Source organism: Seriola lalandi, unplaced genomic scaffold (genome assembly GCF_002814215.2).
Source record: "Seriola lalandi dorsalis isolate HSWRI2012SDOR001 ecotype SW California unplaced genomic scaffold, Sedor1 jcf7180002054677, whole genome shotgun sequence".
Classification (NCBI taxonomy): Eukaryota; Metazoa; Chordata; class Actinopteri; order Carangiformes; family Carangidae; genus Seriola; species Seriola lalandi.
Genome location: NW_019525230.1, coordinates 787,064 through 808,102, shown reverse-complemented (window position 1 = coordinate 808,102; position 21,039 = coordinate 787,064). Strand labels below are relative to the sequence as shown.

The following is a 21,039-nucleotide window of genomic DNA, read 5'->3' as shown; positions in this document are numbered from 1 at the left end:
ACAATGGCATATTTCCTGCTTTATAATTTAAAAATGTTGACATTGATATGATTATTTATTGATATTATTTATTATCATTACCTCTGTAAATATCGAAGTGTAAATATTATATTATTATCTATTATTTATCTATCGAAGTATTTGTGACTGGCATTTTGCAGTTTTTCCCAGTGTTGGACTAATAAAGGACTATCTTATCTTATCTTATCTTATCTTATCTTATTTGGAAATCTATTTTAGAACTTTGCCAATAAACCTGGAAAGAGAAAATGTGTGGTAATTGAGGACAATACTAATTTTATTTAGTCTAAAAAATAAATCCTAATTTTTGTGGTTGCGATCTTTAAGTGTATCACAGTGGACAACAATCTATAACAATGGAATAAGTAACCTATCACTCAGCGCTTCATCTTTAATTTCTTTGTCTATATCTTGTATTTACCAGCACATTTTACTTTCAAGTCAAACATTGCACAAAAGCATCTGTCTCTGTTACGCTAATTTCATTTGATTGGGTTCCTGTCTGAGCTGCTGTCATAGACAATGACAAACACTGTACAAAACAAAAATGTAAATATTAAAAAGACAAGTTCACATTTCTCAAACAGGGTCTCTATTAAGGTAGATGGAATAACTAAGGCCGTTTACAGTAAGATGCAGAAACTGGAAGTATATTTGCATTGTCATTCACTGGTTTTTAACCAACTGGGCACATACGTCGTCTACTGGCATTTGTTGCTTCTGTTTCAGCCACGGCATATACTGGTACATTTCACTACAAAGTGACATTGATTAAAACAACATAGTCCTGCAACTTTGATTTATTTCAACATTCAAAAGCTTACAGGTGTGTATTTTTTCTACATTTCTTTTCCCACTTCAAAGACATTGAGGGAATAGGTCTACAAAAGTAATACTGTTATTTAATCAGTCAATCATTTGAAATTAAATTCTTCTACTCATACGTATGTTTTACTCCAGAGGAACAGAGGAAAGAATACGTGATGGTTACGAGGTGTCACAGGTTGCTTCAAGAAGTCCTTCTTTCAGTGTTATTTCTAGCTACGCTTACAAAGTTATGTATTAGTGAACAGTTGGACAGATGTTCACCATCCGCGAGTGGGTGTCCACCTCCCCAGCAGACGGCCGTCAGAGTGCACATGGTACACGGTGTGCATCATTGCTGTCGCACAAGACTACAGGAATGAACAGAGATGATCAGACAAGAGGAGAGTGACACAATGAAACTGATAAAGCAGTAAACTTAGCTCCACACTGCACACAACTTACATGGTAGGGGATCAGTGTGAGCAGAGAGCCGAGGGGATACTTCCTGTAGTCCAGCGGTCCTGAGATGGGCTCCACTCTACCATGCTCCTGCGTCATAGACAACAACCTGGAGGGGAAAAGTCTCTCATCAGAACTTCAGTCACACTTTAAATTGAGCACTGACATTAAAAGGTAAGAGTAATAGCGTTACTTGAGGTGCGGGTGGCCTTCGATCACAGCATATCCAGTGGGAAGTTTTCCAGCTCCATCCAGACTGAGAGTGGCGAGAAATAATATGTCAGGGCCCAGTTTAAATCACATGTTCAATACCGAGCTGACAGTCAATGTATCTTGTATCAGCCTACAGTGTCGAGTAGTTGTCTGCCTGTCCCATCTGCAAATACAGAGTCAACTAAAAAATACTAAAGAAGGCACCTGATTCCACTCCATCCACAGTCGATCAGGAGCTGGTTCCTGTGAGGACAGTGTCCAATGACCCTTGTCAAAACCCTCACAGCCACGTCCTCCAGACTGCATGAGCCAATCACAGACTGCTGCACATCTAAAACACACCAGAAATCATCACTGCTGTTTGGTGACTCTCAGTTTTCTTTTTTCTTTTTTTTCCATTATGTTGAGTTCAACTGGAAACCTGATACAACTACATCTACATCCTTCCACACACCATAGAAGGCGTAGTTTCCAGGATGCACCTCGCTGAGCTGCGCCATGTCTTTGACTGGGTGACTACAGGAAGGGGTGGAGCCAATGCTGGACTTACAGGTGATGCCAACAGCCTTCAGTCTGCCAGAAACAAACACAGAGATGTAAAATTAATGATCATATCAATACAGCATTTCATTAGACGTAAATCTAAAAGCTTGTGTACTTGTAACAACTATCTGCTCGGGCCAATTATTCCCCATAATGTGATAACTATGAATAAAATCAAACAACTTAAACCTGCATGAATTGAATTTCAGACAACTTGGAGAAACCCAACAAGCTGTAAACTTAACATTGATATATTATCTAAAAAAGCTGACAGGTGGTTATATACACATCAACCGTGGAGACGTGGAGCGATGTTGTAGCAGCAGGTTTATCAGAGCTTTTCCACTGAAAACTGCTGCTGCTGGAAAAGACATTGTTGATGGTGGTGGGACTGAACCAAAGCAGTAAAACAAAACAAAGGAATGAGCTAAAAGGAGTGGCATGCGACACCTTTCACATTTTGTGTAGTTATTTAAATTACTGTTAATATGAATCTATTAAAGCTTAATAAGGAAAAGGTGGTCAGTGTAAATAAGCAAGGTTTAAGTAGCGTTAATCCGTCTGAGGTGTCACAAGTTTAAAGTTCTTTCTTATCAACTTTACTCTCCTTTCTTCTACAATCACAGCAGCAAAACAACAGGACCAATGTGAAGCAAAGAAACTTGTACTTGTCAGGAGGGAACAATAACTGCACTTCCTCAAAAAAAACAACAACTTAACTACAGCAGCACACAACATTACCAGTTTACTTTTGTCTTACTTTTCCATGAACTGCAGAGTCAAGCTGGTGGTTTCCTGGGCCACAGTCTGTATTTGCTCCACTCCTCTGCAGTTATAGGTGTTCCCACAGTGAGCGTACACCCCCGTCAGCTGCACACCCTCCGTCTCAGCGATGGCCTGAGCCAGACCGAGCGCCTCGGGTTCTGAGTGCAGGACACCAGCTACGACAGAGAGCAAACACACAATCAGCAGGCGCTCAGTCGCTGATGACCGGCCGCAAAGTGGTTTCCCGACCTGTTTACCTCTCCCATTGCCGCAGTCCAGTTTCAGCCAGACGTGCCACTGCCGACCGTCTCTCAGGCGTCTCTTTTTGAGCTGCTCCAGAGCATCAGGATGATCCAATAAAACCTGGAAGAGGTCCAGCCTTTCTGACAGGGCTGCACAACGCTCCACCTGCAACCACACACATATGCAGACATAAATGAATGCAAGTGGTTTTTTGAATATGGCGGGAACATAAAGAATGAATATAATAATTATAAGAATTTATGTGAAATTAATGTTAATTGCATTGATCTGCGGGTTGATATCCATAATAATCAATGATCAGTTAATTAGCATAAAAGGAATCAATCACTGTTTTGATGATTTCTTAGTCAAATGAATTAGTTGCACCTGTTCTTTTCCAGCTATGATGGGTAATGTCTGCAGTGGAAGAGGTGAGCTGTGTCCCACTTCCATTCTACATACTTAGAATATTAAGTATGTGCTATATATATATATATATATATAACATATCTTAAGCTGCTCTTATAAACAAGTTTTTAATGCTCCTTTATGTTTTTATGTCTTATGTTTAACATGTCTTTTGTTGTTTTTAAATGTGACCTGCACCCTGATCTGTGGGGTACAGTATTTCGCTGTGTGCTGAAATGCATATCATGGTAGTGGATGTACCATCAGTCATACAGTAGTTTGTGTGTGACAGAGAGCAGGGACACAGGTGTAGTGTGAGCTGAGAGAACCTTATCAAAGGGAACAGAGTATGCATAGAGGATGTCATCAAATCCGTGGTCGGCATAGAAACAGGCCTCTGCAAGTGTGGAGACCACGATGCACCTCCGTGATTCACCTGTCATTATGTCAGCACACTCACTAGACATGCAGACAAACACGCAGAGATAGACCTGTTCAGTATCCTCGAAATGTGACTGAGCTATATGAACGTCTTGTGCGAGTGTGAGAGTGTGTGTTCGTACAGGGTTTTGTGTGTCTTCATGTGCGGCCGAAGCTGGACTCCCAGCTTCTGACAGCGTTCGATCATCCTCTGGGCATTTCTCTTCACTTTGTCCACATCCACCACCAGAGCAGGGGTGCACAGGGCTGAGAGGGGCTCCCCCTCCATACTGGCAGCACTGGAGCAAACACACACACACACACACACACACACACACACACACACAGAGACACACAGACACACACACATTATAATTCTCATGCAATTATATCCTTATGCATGACTGGCTTCAACTCACATAATAGTCCTACAGTGACACTATTCTTATAATAACAAACACACATAGACAAACTGGTATGTGATACGTATATAAATAACATACCAGCAAATCAGCACACACAAATTCGTTTTTCCAATTCTGTGTAGTGTTGCAATGCTGCAGGTTATGTAAATGTAGAGACCTTTGAACTTTAAAACATTAAACACCAAGAGGCTTTTAGTTTCTTCCACTGAATTCTTACCAACTTTAAATGACATAAAAAAACATTAAATAACCAAAATAAAATAGAATAAAAGGAATATACAGCCACTATTACTATGAAACTTCTCCACAAACAGACCTGATTTAAGATGCTCTACTTTATTTTTTCTTGACAATTAATGGCATTTCAATATATATATAAACGCAAGTTCAAAGTAGACGGAGTCACTTATCATTAAAGATGACTTACCACTCAGTGATTGTGATTTTTTTGTCGATATGCGAGAGGTTGTGGTAAGTGTTGGTGCAAAATGAACGAACGACTATTTTTCTACTCGTACGTTTGGCGAGTTCGATACGAATCGATTTTACACTTACACATTTTTGCCTTCAGGAAATAGCCATAGCCTGCATTCCCACAACAACCCGCGCCTTCTCGGCTTTTATATGATACCAAACCAACTGCCAGCCAAATTAATTAAAAGCATCACAGACGACACGTCCTGAACTCTCGCGGCCTGAAAACTCGAAGTGCTCGATACATGTGAGATTCGCACTCGATAGGAAAAATCGCTCGAACATCCCACTAGTTGTGATCACGTTACTCCTACGGCATCCTTGAGTGGACAAACCTCTTCAGGACATGTGGTCATTCATTAATGTAAAGCAGAGCGTTTATTGAAGGAAAAGCAGCAAGCAGCACATGCATTCAAAGTAAAAGTAGGCTACATAAAGTAAAGAATGGCTCACTTTGGATATAGTTGGATTATAATTAGCGAGGCATTAATGTACTTAAACGTTGCAGCTGGTAAAAGTGGAGCAAAGAACTGAATATGTGAAAATCTATAGGTTGATTTTATGTGATTTGTTATGTTTTGTATTAATCATCTGAATCTGCAAAGTAACTTATAATTAAAGCTGTAAAATAAATGCAGTGGAGTTAAAAGTACAGTATTTCCCTTCCAAATGTAATTTAAACTGTCCTGCAACAATAGGTATATCCATACATACAGTGGAAGATTTGGTGCTTTGTATTTCTCTGTCCAGCAGAGGGAACCAGATGCACAAATAGCCAATTGTAAACTTGACTGCATGAAATGGAGAGGGGATAAATATTATATTCCAGTAGTGGGAAGTGTGTATGTTTGTACTGTGTATGTTTTCTATACTTCCTTACTTTACTACAGTCACTACCAGAGCCACTTCTTTGCTGTTTAGTTTACAGTGATTTAATGACAAATGCACATGGATCAAATCACACATATATATCTTGCAAACACAAAACCCAGTATTGGGGTGACCACATTAGGCTTTATTTGGACTTCATGTTTACAGATTTGGTTCTTTTATGCATGTCTGTCAATACACGACGGTATCTGTGCATTCATGTGGGCGTGCGTGTGATTCCTGTGTGGTTGAATGTGGGGCACTTATTTGTGATTTTGCTTCCTTGGAGATGACATCTCTGCATGCTTTTATTCCCCTGAATGAACTACAGTAATTACAGCATAACATGATGTAAAAAAAAAAAAAAAGCTTTCAGAACCAGTCGGATGGCTTTGTCCTCTTTTTCTATTTTAGCACCTTTAATGTAAATAATGTGATTTTTTTTTTAAGAGAGTGTGTGAGAGAGAGAGAGAGAGAGAGAGAGAGAGAGAGAGAGAGAGAGACAGAGAGAGAGAGAAATTCTTTTCTGAAAACTGAAACTCAATACAAAATAAAAACAACATAAAGCATACAATTTGTTTCGTACACATTCAATAATCACACACGTCATTCTGGGATTCTTATGAGTGTCTTTGGCTGAAAGTGCTGACCATGGATTTAGAACAAATAGAACAACCACATTTCAAATGACGTTACAAGCCTAGGCTTTTGTGTGTGCTGCTGCTACGTGTATTGTTTTGGCTTTTGCAATTTAGTCTTCAGCAATAAAAAAACAGTATATGTAGCCATGTCAGTGCCTTACATCGATCATTCATCATTATGACTGATGTGTTTACGTTTACACTGAAGGAAGGTTCTTCTTTCATTCTATGGATTCTAATTCTATGGCGTAGAGCGTTACAGTTCCTCACTAGCATATCCAGCGGATGAAGCGCTCAAAGAATGAAGGTTTGTTCAGCATGTTGTAGTCAGCTCCTCTAAAGATGGCCGACATGTCCTCTAGTGACACCTTCTGCAGCACCTCTGCATCTGTGTCGGTTCCCATGGCGATCACCGTGGGAACGCCTTCCGCTCTCCTCATGGCAGTTATGCCCTCATCCAGCTGCCCGCTGGCTGTGATACCATCAGTGATGAACACGAAGGCCACCTCAGCGTTGCGACGGGCCTGGCGTTTATTCTACAAACACAACATACAATGTTAAATGAATAGTTCAACATTTTAGGAAATTAGCTTATTGTCTTTCAGTAGTCGAGGTGAGAGGTTGATTATGGCTCTTAAATCTACACGTTAATATGGAGCTTAAGACAGGAGGACGTTAGCTTAGCATAAAGACGGAAACAGGGAAAAACTGCTAACCATAAATCTTCATGTGATTTCTCTTTGTGTAAAGCTGAAACAAATTCAGTGTGGTAAAGGTTTTGTTGGTCGTATTTTTGAACTTTGGAGAGAATCAGCTGTTTTCCCCTCCAATCTTTATGCTAAACTGAACTAATCACCTCCAGGCTCCGGCTCTGTACTTAAGGGAAAAGTTTTACACTTTTAGAAATACACTTACTCACTTTGTTGCTGAGATTTAGAGAGAAGACTGATACCGCTTGCATATATGTATGTTAAATATGACGCTACAGCCGACAGGCTATTAGCTTAGCTTAGCATAAAGACTGAAAACAGAAAAACTTCTTTCTTGGCTCGTAGCAGTCCCTGTTTCCCACATGTAATTCACCAGAAAACCTCAACTCATAATTTTTTAATATAAGTTTTTACATTTAAAACAAACAAGATTTGTTTTAATTTGTGAGTTTTAGAGTAACTGGTAGGTGGGTTTGTCACTTTTGAACAGAGGGAAGCTAGCTGTTTCCCCCATGCTCCCGGTATTGAAGCTAAACTAATTGGCAACTGATTGTAGTGTGTGTGTTTGTTATACCTTTATAAACACCACATTGTTGACAGCGTGGATGATGGCGCTGCCCAGAGCAGAAGAAGAGTCCATGTAGTTCACACGTGACAGTGAATCAGCGATCACTGTGAGATTGTATGTGAGCGGGAACTCCACCCTCTGTTCTGTAGGGCCGCCGTACTGGATCAGAGCCACGCGGGCATTCCTCTCGTCCTGGTCGTCGCTGGCCAGGGTGAGGCGGCGAGCCACATTCTCGATGAACTCTTTGGCCCTGCGGTGGTTCTCCAGTCCCATCCTCTCAGATCCATCCAACATGAACACCAAATCCACTGGCCGCTGAACACAGGTAGCCACGGCAGGCTCTGGAACAGACACACATACATAAGGTTTTACATCAAACATGGTGTCTGATGAGCTCCAGCTGGAACACAGATGCTCAGTGATCAAAGCCAGCAAAAGAATTGATGTAACATGCTATACTTCCATACATGCTAGTTGCAGTCCAGCTTGTCTGATTTATTGTAAAAACCTCTCAGATTTCCAAGTGGCCTCTTCAAGAAAGCACTTTTAGTTTGCTCTACCATTTTATTATCTTGCAACAACATTAGAAAAACAAGAATACATTCCATCTTATACAAAACAACATAGTTCACATCGGCAAGTTGCAGTCACGGAGCTAACATGATACCATAACATCTGGTTAAAGCCGCTCTGTGGTCATTTTCCTCTAGTCATCCTACTTTACAAGCCAAGCCACATGCAAGAAAAACAAAAGAAAAAAAAGAAAAGAAAAAAAAACATGCACCAATCAAGGGCACAACATACAATAGTTCCTTCATTGTCAGTGCCAAGTCAATTAACCAATCATCCACATACACCAACTTCTGACTCATGCACTGTATATTGTGATATGTATAACACCAGATATTTTCCACATGTAATGGCTTTTCCATCGACATGAGTCATTCACAGACAAAAGTAACGGCCGTAACCATGGATATGTGCAAAACAGCAAAAAAAAAATAAAAAAGAAAAGTCATCAGAGTGATTCAGCGAGCTCATGATTCACAGTGGAAATGAGGCTTCATGAAAGAGCCACTGTACACTATACAGGAGCACCATGAATGGCTCTACACAGGAATCTGCCTCCAACAAATGGATGACATCCGTTTTCCATGTGAATGGAAAATGTTCCTCCACTAAGGTGGAAGAAATGATATGTATCATATTACTAACAGACATACTTTTCTGAGAGACAGCGCCACTTATTTATGTTAAATCAAAAATACTCTATGAGGTGAGGGAACATCATGAATCCACATTTTGACTTTTGGCCCATCATATACAGTAACCATACATAAGGCTGCTGCTATGAGTTCTGACAGGGCCAGCTTCATATCATGCATCAGCCCAGGTGTTTATTGCACCCAAAGAGTTAAAATAAATGCCCACAGTCTTAATAAAATCTATTCTATGTCCAGCAGAAAGCTTATTAGTCATTGGCAGCCATATTGGCGAGGTAGCATGGTTAGCATATTAGCATTAGCAGAGTCCTATGGCTTTCTCTGGGTCTCCCATAATGTCTCCATAGACATATTTGAAGGAGTCGATGAACAGCTGGGTCCACTGCTGTCTGTCCGCTCCCTGGGCGAGTTTGGCTCTCTGGGCTGTGTACGCCATGGTTGCCACGCCAACCCCGTACTGCTGCTCGCTCAGGCCGTTCAGCAGGTTGGCCACACCTTCCAAAGAGGTGGGGACCAGTGTGGGGTTGCCCTCTTCGGCCAGTGGCTTCCAGGGGAGAGGGGCTTGCCCCACAGTGATGCCCCCTCCTGCAACAAGTGGGCGGAATAACATTGTGGGCGGGGTCCCACAGACACGACGCATCAATACAGCCAACTAAGACGCCGGACGTACGACGAGTTGCACAAAAAGGCAAGTTTGGTCTTGTCTGTTGGTTGTATTGCCACATAAATCAATTGTTCCATAGCAAAAGAAGAGTAGCTATACAACAGACATATTGACCTCAGCTGAAGCCACAGTGCATCTAATGCAATAGATTAAAGGCGTCAGTATGCTTCAAACATATGGACACATATAAATGAAAAATATTTTTACCTGCCACCATAAAGAGGGATGAGACACGATGAATCGTACAAAAGGGGATAACAGCGCACACTGAGACAGTCTTTCCTCATTCATCGTGTTACACTTGGTTGTGCACCAGAAAAAGTGATGGAAGAAGATGCGTGAAGAATGTAAAAACAGAGCTTGAGAGAGACAACCTGCAAACTTTCTCACCTCCAAATGCCACGTGAAGTGAGTTTGACGCCGATTGACAATCCAACAAGCACCTTGTTTAAAAGATACTGACGCCTTAATAATACTGGTTATCCAGGCCTAAATGTTGATAGAACGTGTATAAACTTTGAAGAGGACACAAAGCAAAGCCAAAGCTTATTTGACGCATTATGTTTCAAAATCTTACCTGATTTACACGGGAGATCGGGGCATACGATGTCAGGATCTGAAACCAAAGACAGTCAGAGGATCTGGTCAAAAACTGAAACAACTTCTCACAGCCAATCTGACCAAAATGTGTGTTTCTGTAAAGCGTGTACCTGGGCAGAGCACAGTCTCAATCCTGTCAATGAACTCGTCGGCCACGAGGTCTGCAAAGCGCTTCATGCCCAGCACCTTCTTGTCCTTCTGGCAGGTGATGCTCTTCAGACTCTCGTTCTCCTCAGGTTGGTCGAACATGTCTCCGACACCGATGGCGCTCACATCAACAGTGGGGTCACTGGTCACCGGCAGTACACAGAAATACAAGGTAAAACTTTTATCTTCTCCACAAATGCTAATTGTTAAATCCCAAAATGTGAAGCCCCAGTGTCAGGCACCTGCAGAGGTAGCCGAGCAGTGAGTCGTCATCTCTAGGGTCGTAGCGTCCGTCAGTGATGACAACTACAGTGACATTGGCCCTGGCTCTGCGGCTGTTCCTGATCAGGGTGTCGTAGGCGAACTTCAGAGCAGAGGGAGTCCACGTTCCTCCAGCGATCCACTCCAAACGCTTCACTGCATTCTGAATAGTGGGTAAGGCCGCATGTGAGTGATGTGTATGTGCAGTACTTGGGATCCATTCATTTGTTTTCCATAAGGACTCTATTAAGCATATTAGTCACTGCCATCCATAAAGGTACTAATGCATGGTTAGCATATTAACTTCAGCAGACTTCCAGCTACACGGATTGCATCAATGCTCTTCCGAGTAGACTTTCCAGTTTTCAACCGCCCTGTGTTATGAGTCAGGTCAATAAATATGAGGACATCTGCTCAAAATACATAGTTGGCAGAAAAAGGTTAAATGAACGCACTAGCTATTAGTTCAAATAGATATTTGACCTACCTTTTACAAACACACATGTGGTACCTAACTTAAGGGATAAGTGTGTTGTTATTCTGAATTTTTCTTAATTTCAACAATTCCTGTGAAAAGAAAGTTTCCAATGTGTTTGTGCGTCTCTTAATACTTATATACACAACAACACCTGCCCTGTCTGTTGCACTCAGCCCCAAGCCTGTTGGCTCCTACTGAAGACATACATCTTTAAAAGAAGGTTATAATTAATTAGTTTATAATTTTCAAAAAAGACAAAGTAGTTACCTCAAATATTTTGGAAGCGTAGTTTTGACGTCCTAAAGCGTGTTTACAGCAGCAGCACAGTGTATGTAGGGATTGACTCTAAATAAACTACAGTTCCCATGTTCATTGAAAAGAAGTAAGATGATCTACCATTTGCGCATCCCAGATTATATGTTTTCGGTAATGTCAGAAATATATGTAGCGAGACATGTACACATATGTAACTGTGATGACTTCCATCTGCCTCGTGTGTGCAGACAGCAGCAGATGTGATCTGATCGGACTTGATTAATTACGAAACATCTGGACTAAAGAGGCAAAAGGACAGACTGTGATACGACCTAAAAATAAGCTTCAAAGTGGTTTTTCTTTTTGTTTGTGTCTGCCTGTGTGTGAGACCTTGAACGCAGACATTGAGTCGATCTTGGGGTCATCGAGCCGGATGGCCTGGAACGTCCCATTGTGACTGTACTGAACAACTCCGACTCTTGTGCCTGGGAACAAACAAGCAACCGTGTTTATACGTATTTAAGCTGGCAGCCATTTTGAAATATCACACTCTAATTCTCCTTCTCAGTTGCACGTTCACCTGTGGCTGATTGGGGGTCTTTGGCAAGGGATCCCAGTCTGTTGATGGTGTTGATGACAAAGTTCTTCTCCAGGGTGAAGTTGGTGAGACCCACTGACTCTGAGCTGTCAATCACAAACACAATGTCCAGGGCTCCGCAGCGTTTCTCGCAGTCTGCAGACAAAAACACAGACTGTAATGATCCGACAGCCTATCAGAGCGTTCGGATCACGGATGGCAAAGCGATCCTTGCTGAACTCACCACAGCAGCCGCACGTCTCCCTGATGTAGTTCATGACGTCACATTCCTGCAGGAAAACACAAAACACATCATTATATCCATTGCATCCTCTGACTGTTTCTGTTGACGTGCCAGTGATGGAACAGAGGTTCGAGGAGATGTTCTTACAGTGAGGCCGGGATCTCCCTCAGGGCCGGGATCTCCCTGTAGAGGACGAGAACACACACAATCACATCTCTGTCTCTCGGTTTCTGTCTGGTTTGGGATTGCTAACAGATAATGCTCATGAGTATACAGGTAAACATATGACCACGTAGGCTTAAACTGGCTTTTCCTGGTTGGATGCAATTGGATTTTTGACAGTAGAGTGGAAAGGAAAAGTGGACGTATATTTTGTGTACTTACATCAGATCCAATATCTCCTCTCGGTCCTCTTGGGCCAGGTTCACCCTTAAATCCTGGATCACCCTTTAGTAAGCAAAGAAATCATAAAGCTGTAACTATACTCACAAACTTCCTTCAAGTGATAGCATACGTCAAACTACGAGGACTTATTTACTTTGTCTCCTAAAGGACCTTTAACCCCAGGCTCGCCTTTTTGACCACAGTCTCCCCTGCTGCCACGAGGTCCAGGATTACCCTTCTCTCCTCTGTCACCCTGCAGAAGAGTGGAGGAAAGTTTTGTCAACCAAGTGTGTCACGGCAGCTAACAAATGTAAGGAGACAAAGTGCATGTATACGTTACCGATGGTCCTCTTGGTCCAGGATAGCTAAAGCCCGGTCTTCCGGGGTCTCCCTAAATAGAGACGAAATGAGCAGTCAAGACAAAGACCTAAAGCCACAAAGCTGAACACAGTGCAGGGAAGATGCTACCGCACACACACACACAGATACTCACCTTGGGTCCAGCCTGTCCGGGGTCACCTCTCGGCCCAACATCACCACTGTCACCTCTGGTACCCTACATTACAAACAGTGTTAAAGCAAGCTAGCTGAGGCCCTTGTTGATACGACGCCCAAATGTTACTTCCAACCTACATTTTTCCCAGCCTCTCCTGATAACCCTGGTGGTCCTCTGGGGCCGGGCAGACCATTGTCTCCCTGTTCAGAGGAGAGAGTTTTGACAACGGGAGTGAACGGGAATGAAACTCAAGAGTGCGTGATGTCCATATGAATATATACAGATTATAGATATAATAATACAGTCATTCTTACCTTTGTACCTTTGTTTCCTGATTCACCCGGAAGTCCTCTCAAGCCTTCTGGCCCCATTTCACCCTGAAATACACAGTACCATCAGCAAAGAGCCCTCTAGTGGTGGAATAACATGTCTCAGTGAAACACGCAGGAATAAGGAATAATTTGAGCCACTGCAAAAAAAATGTTTCAAACAATGTTTCACACTTGTGCGATTGTGTAAATGGACTCATACCTTATCTCCTTTAATTCCATCAGGCCCTTGACCACCCTTTGCCCCATAATCCCCTCTTCTCCCCTAGAACAGAACAATGATTAGAAAACCATCAGGCAACACAAAGACAGTGACAGACAGAAGAAGGGGTCATGGGTGAATCTGAGGTTCTTACCAGCTCGCCTCTGGTTCCTGGAAGTCCAGGAGTTCCCTAAGAAACACAACGTACAGGTGAGCCACTTGATGCGTGTGAGTGAGTATGTGTTTGAATGTATTTCTGTCTGTGGCGATGGAATGAGTCTTACTGAGTTTCCTTTCCCTCCAGGGAAGCCAGGTGATCCAGGACTCCCCCTCTCTCCCTGCAGAAGAAATACCAGACGTTAGCCTTTCACCGCCAACATTACGACTGTTTAACGTGACCTCTGGCCTTCTTCTCTCTCTCAGGGAAGGGACCGATTTACCTTTGGTCCAGGCTCTCCAGACGGGCCAGTGAGACCGGGTTTACCAGGGCGTCCGGGATCTCCCTGAAGACAGGACACAAACACGGAAAATTTAACCAAAATCCTGATGGATGAAGGTTTGTGTTTGACGAGGACACACAAGACCATTTACCTTCTCTCCATCAGTTCCAGGAGGACCACGTTCACCGACGTCTCCGGGGTGACCATTGGGACCCTGCAAACCATCAAACACACACCATAAAGAAGCCGTAACACAACACAATACAGGTGTACCAATAATCTTAGACGGTGTTAAATGTCATACTTTGTCGCCTGGGTCTCCTTTGCAGCCAGGAGCGCCGATCCTGCCAATTTTACCCTATAATGTAAGAATACACAAAAAAAAATTAAGATTTCAGAATTAGATTACGACATTTTTATAGTTGGGTTGTTGTTCCCTAAACTGTACAACAGAAACTGCTCCTCAAAGTTCAGTCTTTCACAGTTCCTACCTTCTGCCCATCGGTCCCGTCGCGTCCTGCTAAGCCACCAGCACCCTAACAACAAAGAAACGAGACAGTTAGAGGAGAAAGACCAATCACATTCCAGGATGAGGGATAATTGACTGATTGGGTTCGATAGTTAATTAGAAATAGAAAAAAAAATCTACCTTCTTCCCCTGAGTTCCAATATCTCCCTGTGGGCAGACAGAAGATCAACAGTCACTTCATGCACATATAGAGATTCATATGTCATCACCATATGACACTTTATTAACATTCACATAAAAACCCAGTGATTGATTCTTTGTTTCTTAACACAGTTGATGATGTTGATCCAAATAAATGCAAACTGATGCCTCACCTTGTCGCCTTTAAGACCTGGTTCTCCCTATAGAGAGGAAAAAAGGGAAAGAAAAATCATTTATCACGATATAATCACAAACAAAATTAATAATTTTGTGTGCTGCAGTGAACGGTGAATAGGTTGAGGTATGGCGCCATACTTTGATACCGGGCTGACCGATGGGACCTTCAATACCGGGGTCTCCTGGGCGACCTCTTTCTCCTTTCGGACCTGGATCGCCGCTGTCACCTTTAGCTCCCTGCAGTCAATGAGTTAAAAGGAGAAAATGTCTGTGAGGATGAAAGGGACTGGTGTATAAATACTGTAGGTGTGTGTGTGTGTGTGTGTGTGTGAAACTCACTTTTTGTCCTCGGTGGCCTTTTGGACCAGGGGGTCCGGTTGTCTCCAGACAGGTCACTTTGAAGCACTGTGTTGTATAAGAGATGGAGAGAAACAGTCAGTGATGAAACAATCTGAAACTGAAATTTTTACATTTCTGATTATTTGTACCATCAGCTGTCTTACCTCCGTGTACGCTAAATGTTGCTGTGAAGACAAAAGAGACAAGGTGTGAACATAAGAGGCACTGATCATTCCTCATATTTCTCTGTGTGCATGTGTGTGTGTGTGTGTGTGTGTGTTACCATTGTACTAATGATGCGATCAATGGTCGGTGTGTGTATAGTGGTTTTGCCCTGGCTCAGATCCACAGCCATGAAGTCCCTCCTGTAGACCGACGCTGGAGAGTTGGCGATCTCCCTCAGACCTGTCTCTTCAGTGTTCCTCGATGCTGCGACGACAAATAACCGGATGCCCTCATCGCGAGCCTTCTCCGCTGCCACCTTGATGCCTCCACACGGGTTCCCAGTCACATGGCCGTCGGTGATGACCACAGAAAATCGGAGGGGTGAAGGTTTTTGGATTGAACGCAGCATTTCGTGGGTCATGTTGTTAAGGGCGCAGTCGGTGTAGGTGCCTTTACCCAAATACTTTATTTTGCGGACATTCTGGAAACAGTGACAAGTGTGAGTTATCATTAAGACTGGATTACCAACCGGTGATTTTATTATCTGGGAAATATACAACTAATTCGTTTTCTGGATGAGGAGTTAGATGAGAAGTCTTCTGCCATTCTCATGTCTGTCCATGAAATACATGAGTTAGTTTAGCTTGGCATAGTTTAGCAAGACTGGAGACAGCTAGCCTGGCTGTGTTTAAAAGAAACAGTATCCGCCAACCAGCGCCTCTAAAGCTCACTAATATTTCATCTGTACACAAATCTCAAGTGTGAAAACAACAATTTTTTATAGGGGGCTATGTGCTGGACTATTTTTTGGGAGGGAGCAGTTGCTAGGTAAGCAACATGTGAAGTTGTTATCAGTGCTCCCAGCCAAAATCTGGCACAAAATCCCCCGTAAATCACAGAGTCATCACTTTAACACTTTTGTTTTTGTACAGATTAAAAAAAAGAGACATAGCCTGTTAGCTGTGTCTCCCTGTCTCCAGTCTTTGTGCTAGGCCCAGTTAACCGGCTGCTGGCTGTAGCCTTGTTCTTAATGACAGTGGTACTGATCTTCTCATTTAACTTTCCCACACAAAAGAGGATCATTACCAAAATGTTCAACAATCTAATTCTAATGCATCAATGAATATGATCAGGGGTATTTTTTAACAATGACATGGGCAAAACACTTTGCTTGAGGCTAAGTGTTTGGTCACTTTGTCTCTATCTGACGACGCAGTGAAGGAGACAAAGGTCTCTCAATGGAACCAACTCAGGAACCTGCGGACACATAGTGCACATTAAACTACCGGGCCACATGGACTAATGTGCATCTGGCAGCTACCAGCCATTTCTTCTCTGCAGTACACACTGTACGAAAAGCTTCTTTATTTCTTTCACTAGTTGAAATTTGTTTAGTTGTTGGAACCCACAGCTGATTTTTGCCTCAGGGTCCCCCAAAGCAGTTTTGCCCACCCCTGGTTGTCACTGTTGTTAATAGTTATTTGGTACAAAAAAAGAGCAAAAAACAAAAAAAAACCTTATTCTCAATAGTGCAGCCATGTTGAGCAAGGGTAACAACTGTCAACATATTATTTTTTCACAATATCAAACTCCTGCTGAGGATGGTCAGAAATACCCATCCTCATTCCCTCCATTCAGAGCCGCCAGACACATTATGTCGTCTCATGCAGCATTAATCACATTTTCCAGTTTCTAATTCAGCACTTAATCACTTGGTTAGGCATGAAACAAATGAGGACTGAACAAATTTAATCTTTAACTTGATGATACATGTGATATGTGTGTGTGTGTGTGTGTGTGTGTGTGTGTGTGTGTTTCACTCACAATGATGAAATCGTCCTTGGGTACGATCTGACTGAACACATTTTGTGTCTGGGAGTAGTGCAGTCCCCCGATTTTCCACTTGATCTGCACAGCACCTCTGTACTGAACATCTTCCAGACGCTTTGCGAACTCCTCAGTGAATTTCTACAGCAACAAGACACAACATGTTATACAGTGCGGCACATGCAGCTGATTTGGTCAGCTGTCATTTAGAAATGATGTCACTGTAAAACGGGGCTATTTCGGGTTGAGGTTTAAATAAAAAATTGCGGATAAACCGGGAACCTTGGTGCTGTCCACTAGCGATCCAGGGGGCGGCTCCTGCAGGGCGATGCTCTCAGATGTGTCAATGGTGAAGTAGATGTCTATGGGACATTCATTGTTCGCTGGAGGGAACAGACACACACACACACAAAAACACATATAAAAACTCCATGGAAAATGTATTTAAATCAGTAGGACGAAATGTTCCCTGTTAAGTCACTGAAGTCTTGTTAACACATTAGATGACACGTTACTGTGGCTGTGAAGCAACTACAGTTCAGTTTGATGGCACTCACTGGCGCACTCTGTTTGCTGGCCGTGAGTCAGGGCTCCAAAAAGAAGACAGGCGGCGATGACCTCTAACCCCAGCATCTTCCTGCTCTCCTGTCTGACACACAAAGGATCAAGACACATGTTTGAGCCAACAACCTGTTTCTGTTTCGCTCAAAATTTATTTGACAAAAGTAATAAAAAATACCAACGAAAAAGAAAATGTAAAGGAAAGACAGTCAAGAATCAAGAAAAAAGGGAAAGACATTCATGTTAAAAAATTTTAAAGCCTGAACAAAGAAAACGTGTTTTTAAATCACCAAAACTGTAACAGCCTCTTACAATAAACTCTGATGTGAAGAATCGTTTCTCCTGCGATATAATTATTGGTGTGTAGCATTAGCCGATTGCTAAACTCATTCTGCACCTGGTATCAGTTAAGGGGAATCCTAAGAACACGTGTCTACTGACTGTTACCATGGGAACAAAATGAATGCCACAGTGAGGTAATAGGTTCGAAGCCATCACATGAGTCCAAGAGAAACACAGCTCTTTAACACGCTGCCAAGCCACAGCCGCGGACGACCTGTGGATGTTCAGTCACATCCACGACACGGTTAATCTTATCATGATAAAGCACCTCATCCTTTCAAGCCATGAAATATGATACACATATTACCTCAGGTGACCACATAAAATAGACTGGAGTCTGGTTGTATTTGGCAGCTGAGACTAGGCTGCTGTTTTAATGTAGTTAGCCTCGTGTTTCGGATATAAACCACAGGATGTCACAGAGTCTGCTGCTCTCCAGAGGATATCCCTCCTCTCACAGTAAGTAAGGTTCACAGGCTGTCATGGCTGGATTAATCCATAAGAGTGTCCTGGTGCACCGACCCATGTTTCTCATTTGGTTTAACACAAACTTATATAGGGAAATGCTCCAAGTAAATTCTGACCAGTCAGGTAATCGTGCATGATTGATCCCTTGGACCATTTATCATGTGACTTGTGCATATTCCAAGATGAATTAGCTATGAATAAATTCACCACAAAGCAAGTGACACACATTGAATACGGGGCCTGCGGCCGTCTGAGGGTGTGGGGCTCTTCTAAAGGCCTCCGGAGGGCAGCTGACTGACCTCACATCCAGATGACACCCTGTCTGACACTACAAGAAACATGTCACCAAAACCTTTTGGTCTGGTCTCTATGCATAACTCTACGCATCTATTCCCGAGATCTACACACAGCAAGCGGCCCTCGATGGACCATATGCCAACTGATGCTCATTACAGCAAACTGCGCTCTTTGCTGTGGCTCCCTCTAGCGGACAGACATCTGCGGAGGAGTCGCTCCTGCAGATGTTCCCACTCCTTTCCCACTGTCCAGGCAAGGAGACTGAGAAGAATCCCCGAGCTTTATATCACTGCACCAAACATCATGCAAAAGTATTTAGAGATAGAAGCACTACTGACAGCGTCCACGTCGTCCTTAGGTTTTTCTCATAAGCAAGTAGTTTGTGGATTTCCAAGGATTTGCGCATCCAAAATTTGTTGGCGCAGCAGTTTGATTCGGCTGCGAAAACACCATCATTTCAGCGAATGAGAGTTTTACGACACGCAAAGAGACGCAGAGACAGAGGGACAGACAGGCAAAGATATAACAGGAGAAGGGGAGAGGACAGAATATGGCACATCGTTGTGCGTAAAAGTGCTACATACCTCAACTCTTACTGTAACTTTAAATCTTCGTGGGCAGCTGATCCTCTGTTGATTATATCATCTCAGCAGGCGGGAAAACCGAGAAAGAACGGGGTTGCGGAAAGAGAAAATGGGGTATAAAGTCTTGGATGCTCGTTTCCTTCACGAAGAGCCGTCCGTTCGCTCTCCTGTCCCGGTCCAGCCCCAGCAACAAGTTCTGACCCCTCCTCCTGTATGCGCACGGCTGTCCGCTTGGAGGCGCCGTGGCTCCGCAGCAACCCGTGTGTGCGCGTGCGCGTGTATCCACGGCAGATTGTACCAGCACTACTGCCATACACCAGTGGAAGATGATGCCAAAGCACAGCTGGGGTTTTGAGCTGATCCCCCCTCGAAGACGCTTTAAACTCCACCAATGTCCGTTTAGCATCAGGAGATATCGCAGTTGTATGGCTGTGGCCCTCAGCGGAACACATGGCGCAACCCCGGGGACACACTGAGCTTTCATGTCCCTGAGATAGGGCATTTAAGAGGTTTTACAGTTATTCTCACACATGTGGCGAGTTGGAGTGAAATAGAACAGGATAAAGAGCAGACTTAACCCCCCTTAATACACATACACACACACACACACACACACACATACACACACACACACACACACACAAAAGGCCCTGGCTTTTGTCTGGTAGTCTGGTTGCAATTAGTAGGCCTAGTGAGAGGAGTTTATACTCGGTGTAAACACTGACAGACTGTCCATCAGTCTGCTCACCATGTTTATATGCATGTAGGTGCTTCAGCTGCCTGTTTGCCTGTTTGTACGTCTTAAAGTCTTTGTGGACGTAGTGGGAGGTCTCCGATGTACAGGACTTACCATGTATGTGCACATCTGCACTTGTATTTACACTGTGAATGAAAAGCATATTTTACTTCATGTCATTGTTGGTGATGGTGGGCCGGCTGCAGCACCACAGGTTGAACATATCAGAGTCCAATTTGCTTGGATTTTCTGATGTGACCTGCAGAGCTGCTGGTGCATTAAGCAGTAACACTGCCACTAATGTGTTGTCCATGCAGCCCAGAGCACAGGAGGCCATGTCAGGAGCAGGCTTTTCATCCAAGTCCACATCTGTTACATGATACGCTATCAGACTGAAGAGCTCATTTGTGTTAAATCATTATCAAAGATGATGTGAATCACTGGAGGTCTATTTGGAAGTCATATCTTTAAAAAAAAAAAGAAAAGGTGCATTTGGATGAAAGATTCCCACTTATTTTAGGAGCCTGGATCTGACCTCTACAATCAACAGTCTTTGTTTTGACATTTACTGACATTTAATGGATTTGTTTTAAAAATTTCACTCCCCCTGCTTTTCAATTTAACTTTACCTGACATTGTAGTGGGTTACAAGCAGTCTAGAGGTGGTTGGAGGAGAGACAGCAGTCAGCATTTTGCCAAGGGAACCAAGTAGGAGAGGGGATAAGATAGACAACAGGAGGAAGAGGCGGCGGCCAGCTGCTGACCAGAGTTAGCACTATGAAGCTCTTCTCGCTGTCTTGGCCAGGGAAGCGTTTTTCCTTAAAAAGAGAAGAAGAGAGGAGTGGAGCAAGATGTCTGTGTGTGTGTGTGTGTGTGTGTGTGTGTGTGTGTGTGCATGTGATGGAGAGATGTGGAGGTGGGCGGGGGCGGAGGCGGAGGCGGGGGGGTTCTGGTCTCTCTTAGAACAGTGACTCATACAATAGGAATGACCTCCCTCCCAAATAAG

The 21,039-nt window shown here is 43.1% G+C and overlaps 2 protein-coding genes across 4 annotated transcripts; both read right to left on the bottom strand.

Annotated features, from left to right (window-relative positions):
* Positions 1 to 805: 805 nt before the first annotated feature.
* Positions 806 to 4,888, bottom strand: LOC111666465 (D-serine dehydratase). 2 transcript variants are annotated; one of them, XM_023421790.2, is made up of 10 exons: positions 4,732 to 4,888; positions 4,023 to 4,178; positions 3,789 to 3,918; positions 3,066 to 3,216; positions 2,804 to 2,984; positions 1,955 to 2,073; positions 1,705 to 1,831; positions 1,481 to 1,543; positions 1,291 to 1,396; positions 806 to 1,196 (listed from the first exon to the last, which is right to left on the bottom strand). In XM_023421790.2, the coding sequence occupies exons 2-10, from the start codon at positions 4,166 to 4,168 to the stop codon at positions 1,107 to 1,109; spliced, it is 1,113 nt and encodes a 370-aa protein (XP_023277558.1). In that variant the 5' UTR covers positions 4,169 to 4,178; positions 4,732 to 4,888; the 3' UTR covers positions 806 to 1,106. The 2 variants fall into 2 exon arrangements, with proteins under 2 accessions (XP_023277558.1, XP_023277559.1); XM_023421791.2 differs by lacking the exon at positions 4,732 to 4,888 and adding an exon at positions 4,383 to 4,525.
* Positions 4,889 to 5,772: 884 nt separating this feature from the next.
* On the bottom strand, positions 5,773 to 19,486 carry col6a2 (collagen, type VI, alpha 2). 2 transcript variants are annotated; one of them, XM_023421787.2, is made up of 32 exons: positions 19,298 to 19,483; positions 17,603 to 17,694; positions 17,328 to 17,428; positions 17,043 to 17,186; positions 15,337 to 15,699; positions 15,218 to 15,238; positions 15,054 to 15,119; positions 14,853 to 14,951; positions 14,711 to 14,737; positions 14,517 to 14,543; positions 14,359 to 14,403; positions 14,172 to 14,225; positions 14,019 to 14,081; positions 13,868 to 13,930; positions 13,712 to 13,765; positions 13,582 to 13,617; positions 13,428 to 13,490; positions 13,211 to 13,273; positions 13,034 to 13,096; positions 12,894 to 12,956; positions 12,741 to 12,791; positions 12,555 to 12,653; positions 12,401 to 12,463; positions 12,164 to 12,199; positions 12,017 to 12,062; positions 11,776 to 11,928; positions 11,586 to 11,680; positions 10,444 to 10,625; positions 10,165 to 10,343; positions 10,032 to 10,070; positions 7,574 to 7,908; positions 5,773 to 6,825 (listed from the first exon to the last, which is right to left on the bottom strand). In XM_023421787.2, exons 2-32 carry the CDS (start codon positions 17,676 to 17,678, stop codon positions 6,559 to 6,561), a joined length of 3,036 nt encoding a protein of 1,011 aa, XP_023277555.1. In that variant the 5' UTR covers positions 17,679 to 17,694; positions 19,298 to 19,483; the 3' UTR covers positions 5,773 to 6,558. The 2 variants fall into 2 exon arrangements, with proteins under 2 accessions (XP_023277555.1, XP_023277556.1); XM_023421788.2 differs by lacking the exons at positions 5,773 to 6,825; positions 7,574 to 7,908 and adding an exon at positions 8,112 to 9,375 and having other exon boundaries at positions 19,298 to 19,486.
* Positions 19,487 to 21,039: the final 1,553 nt, after the last annotated feature.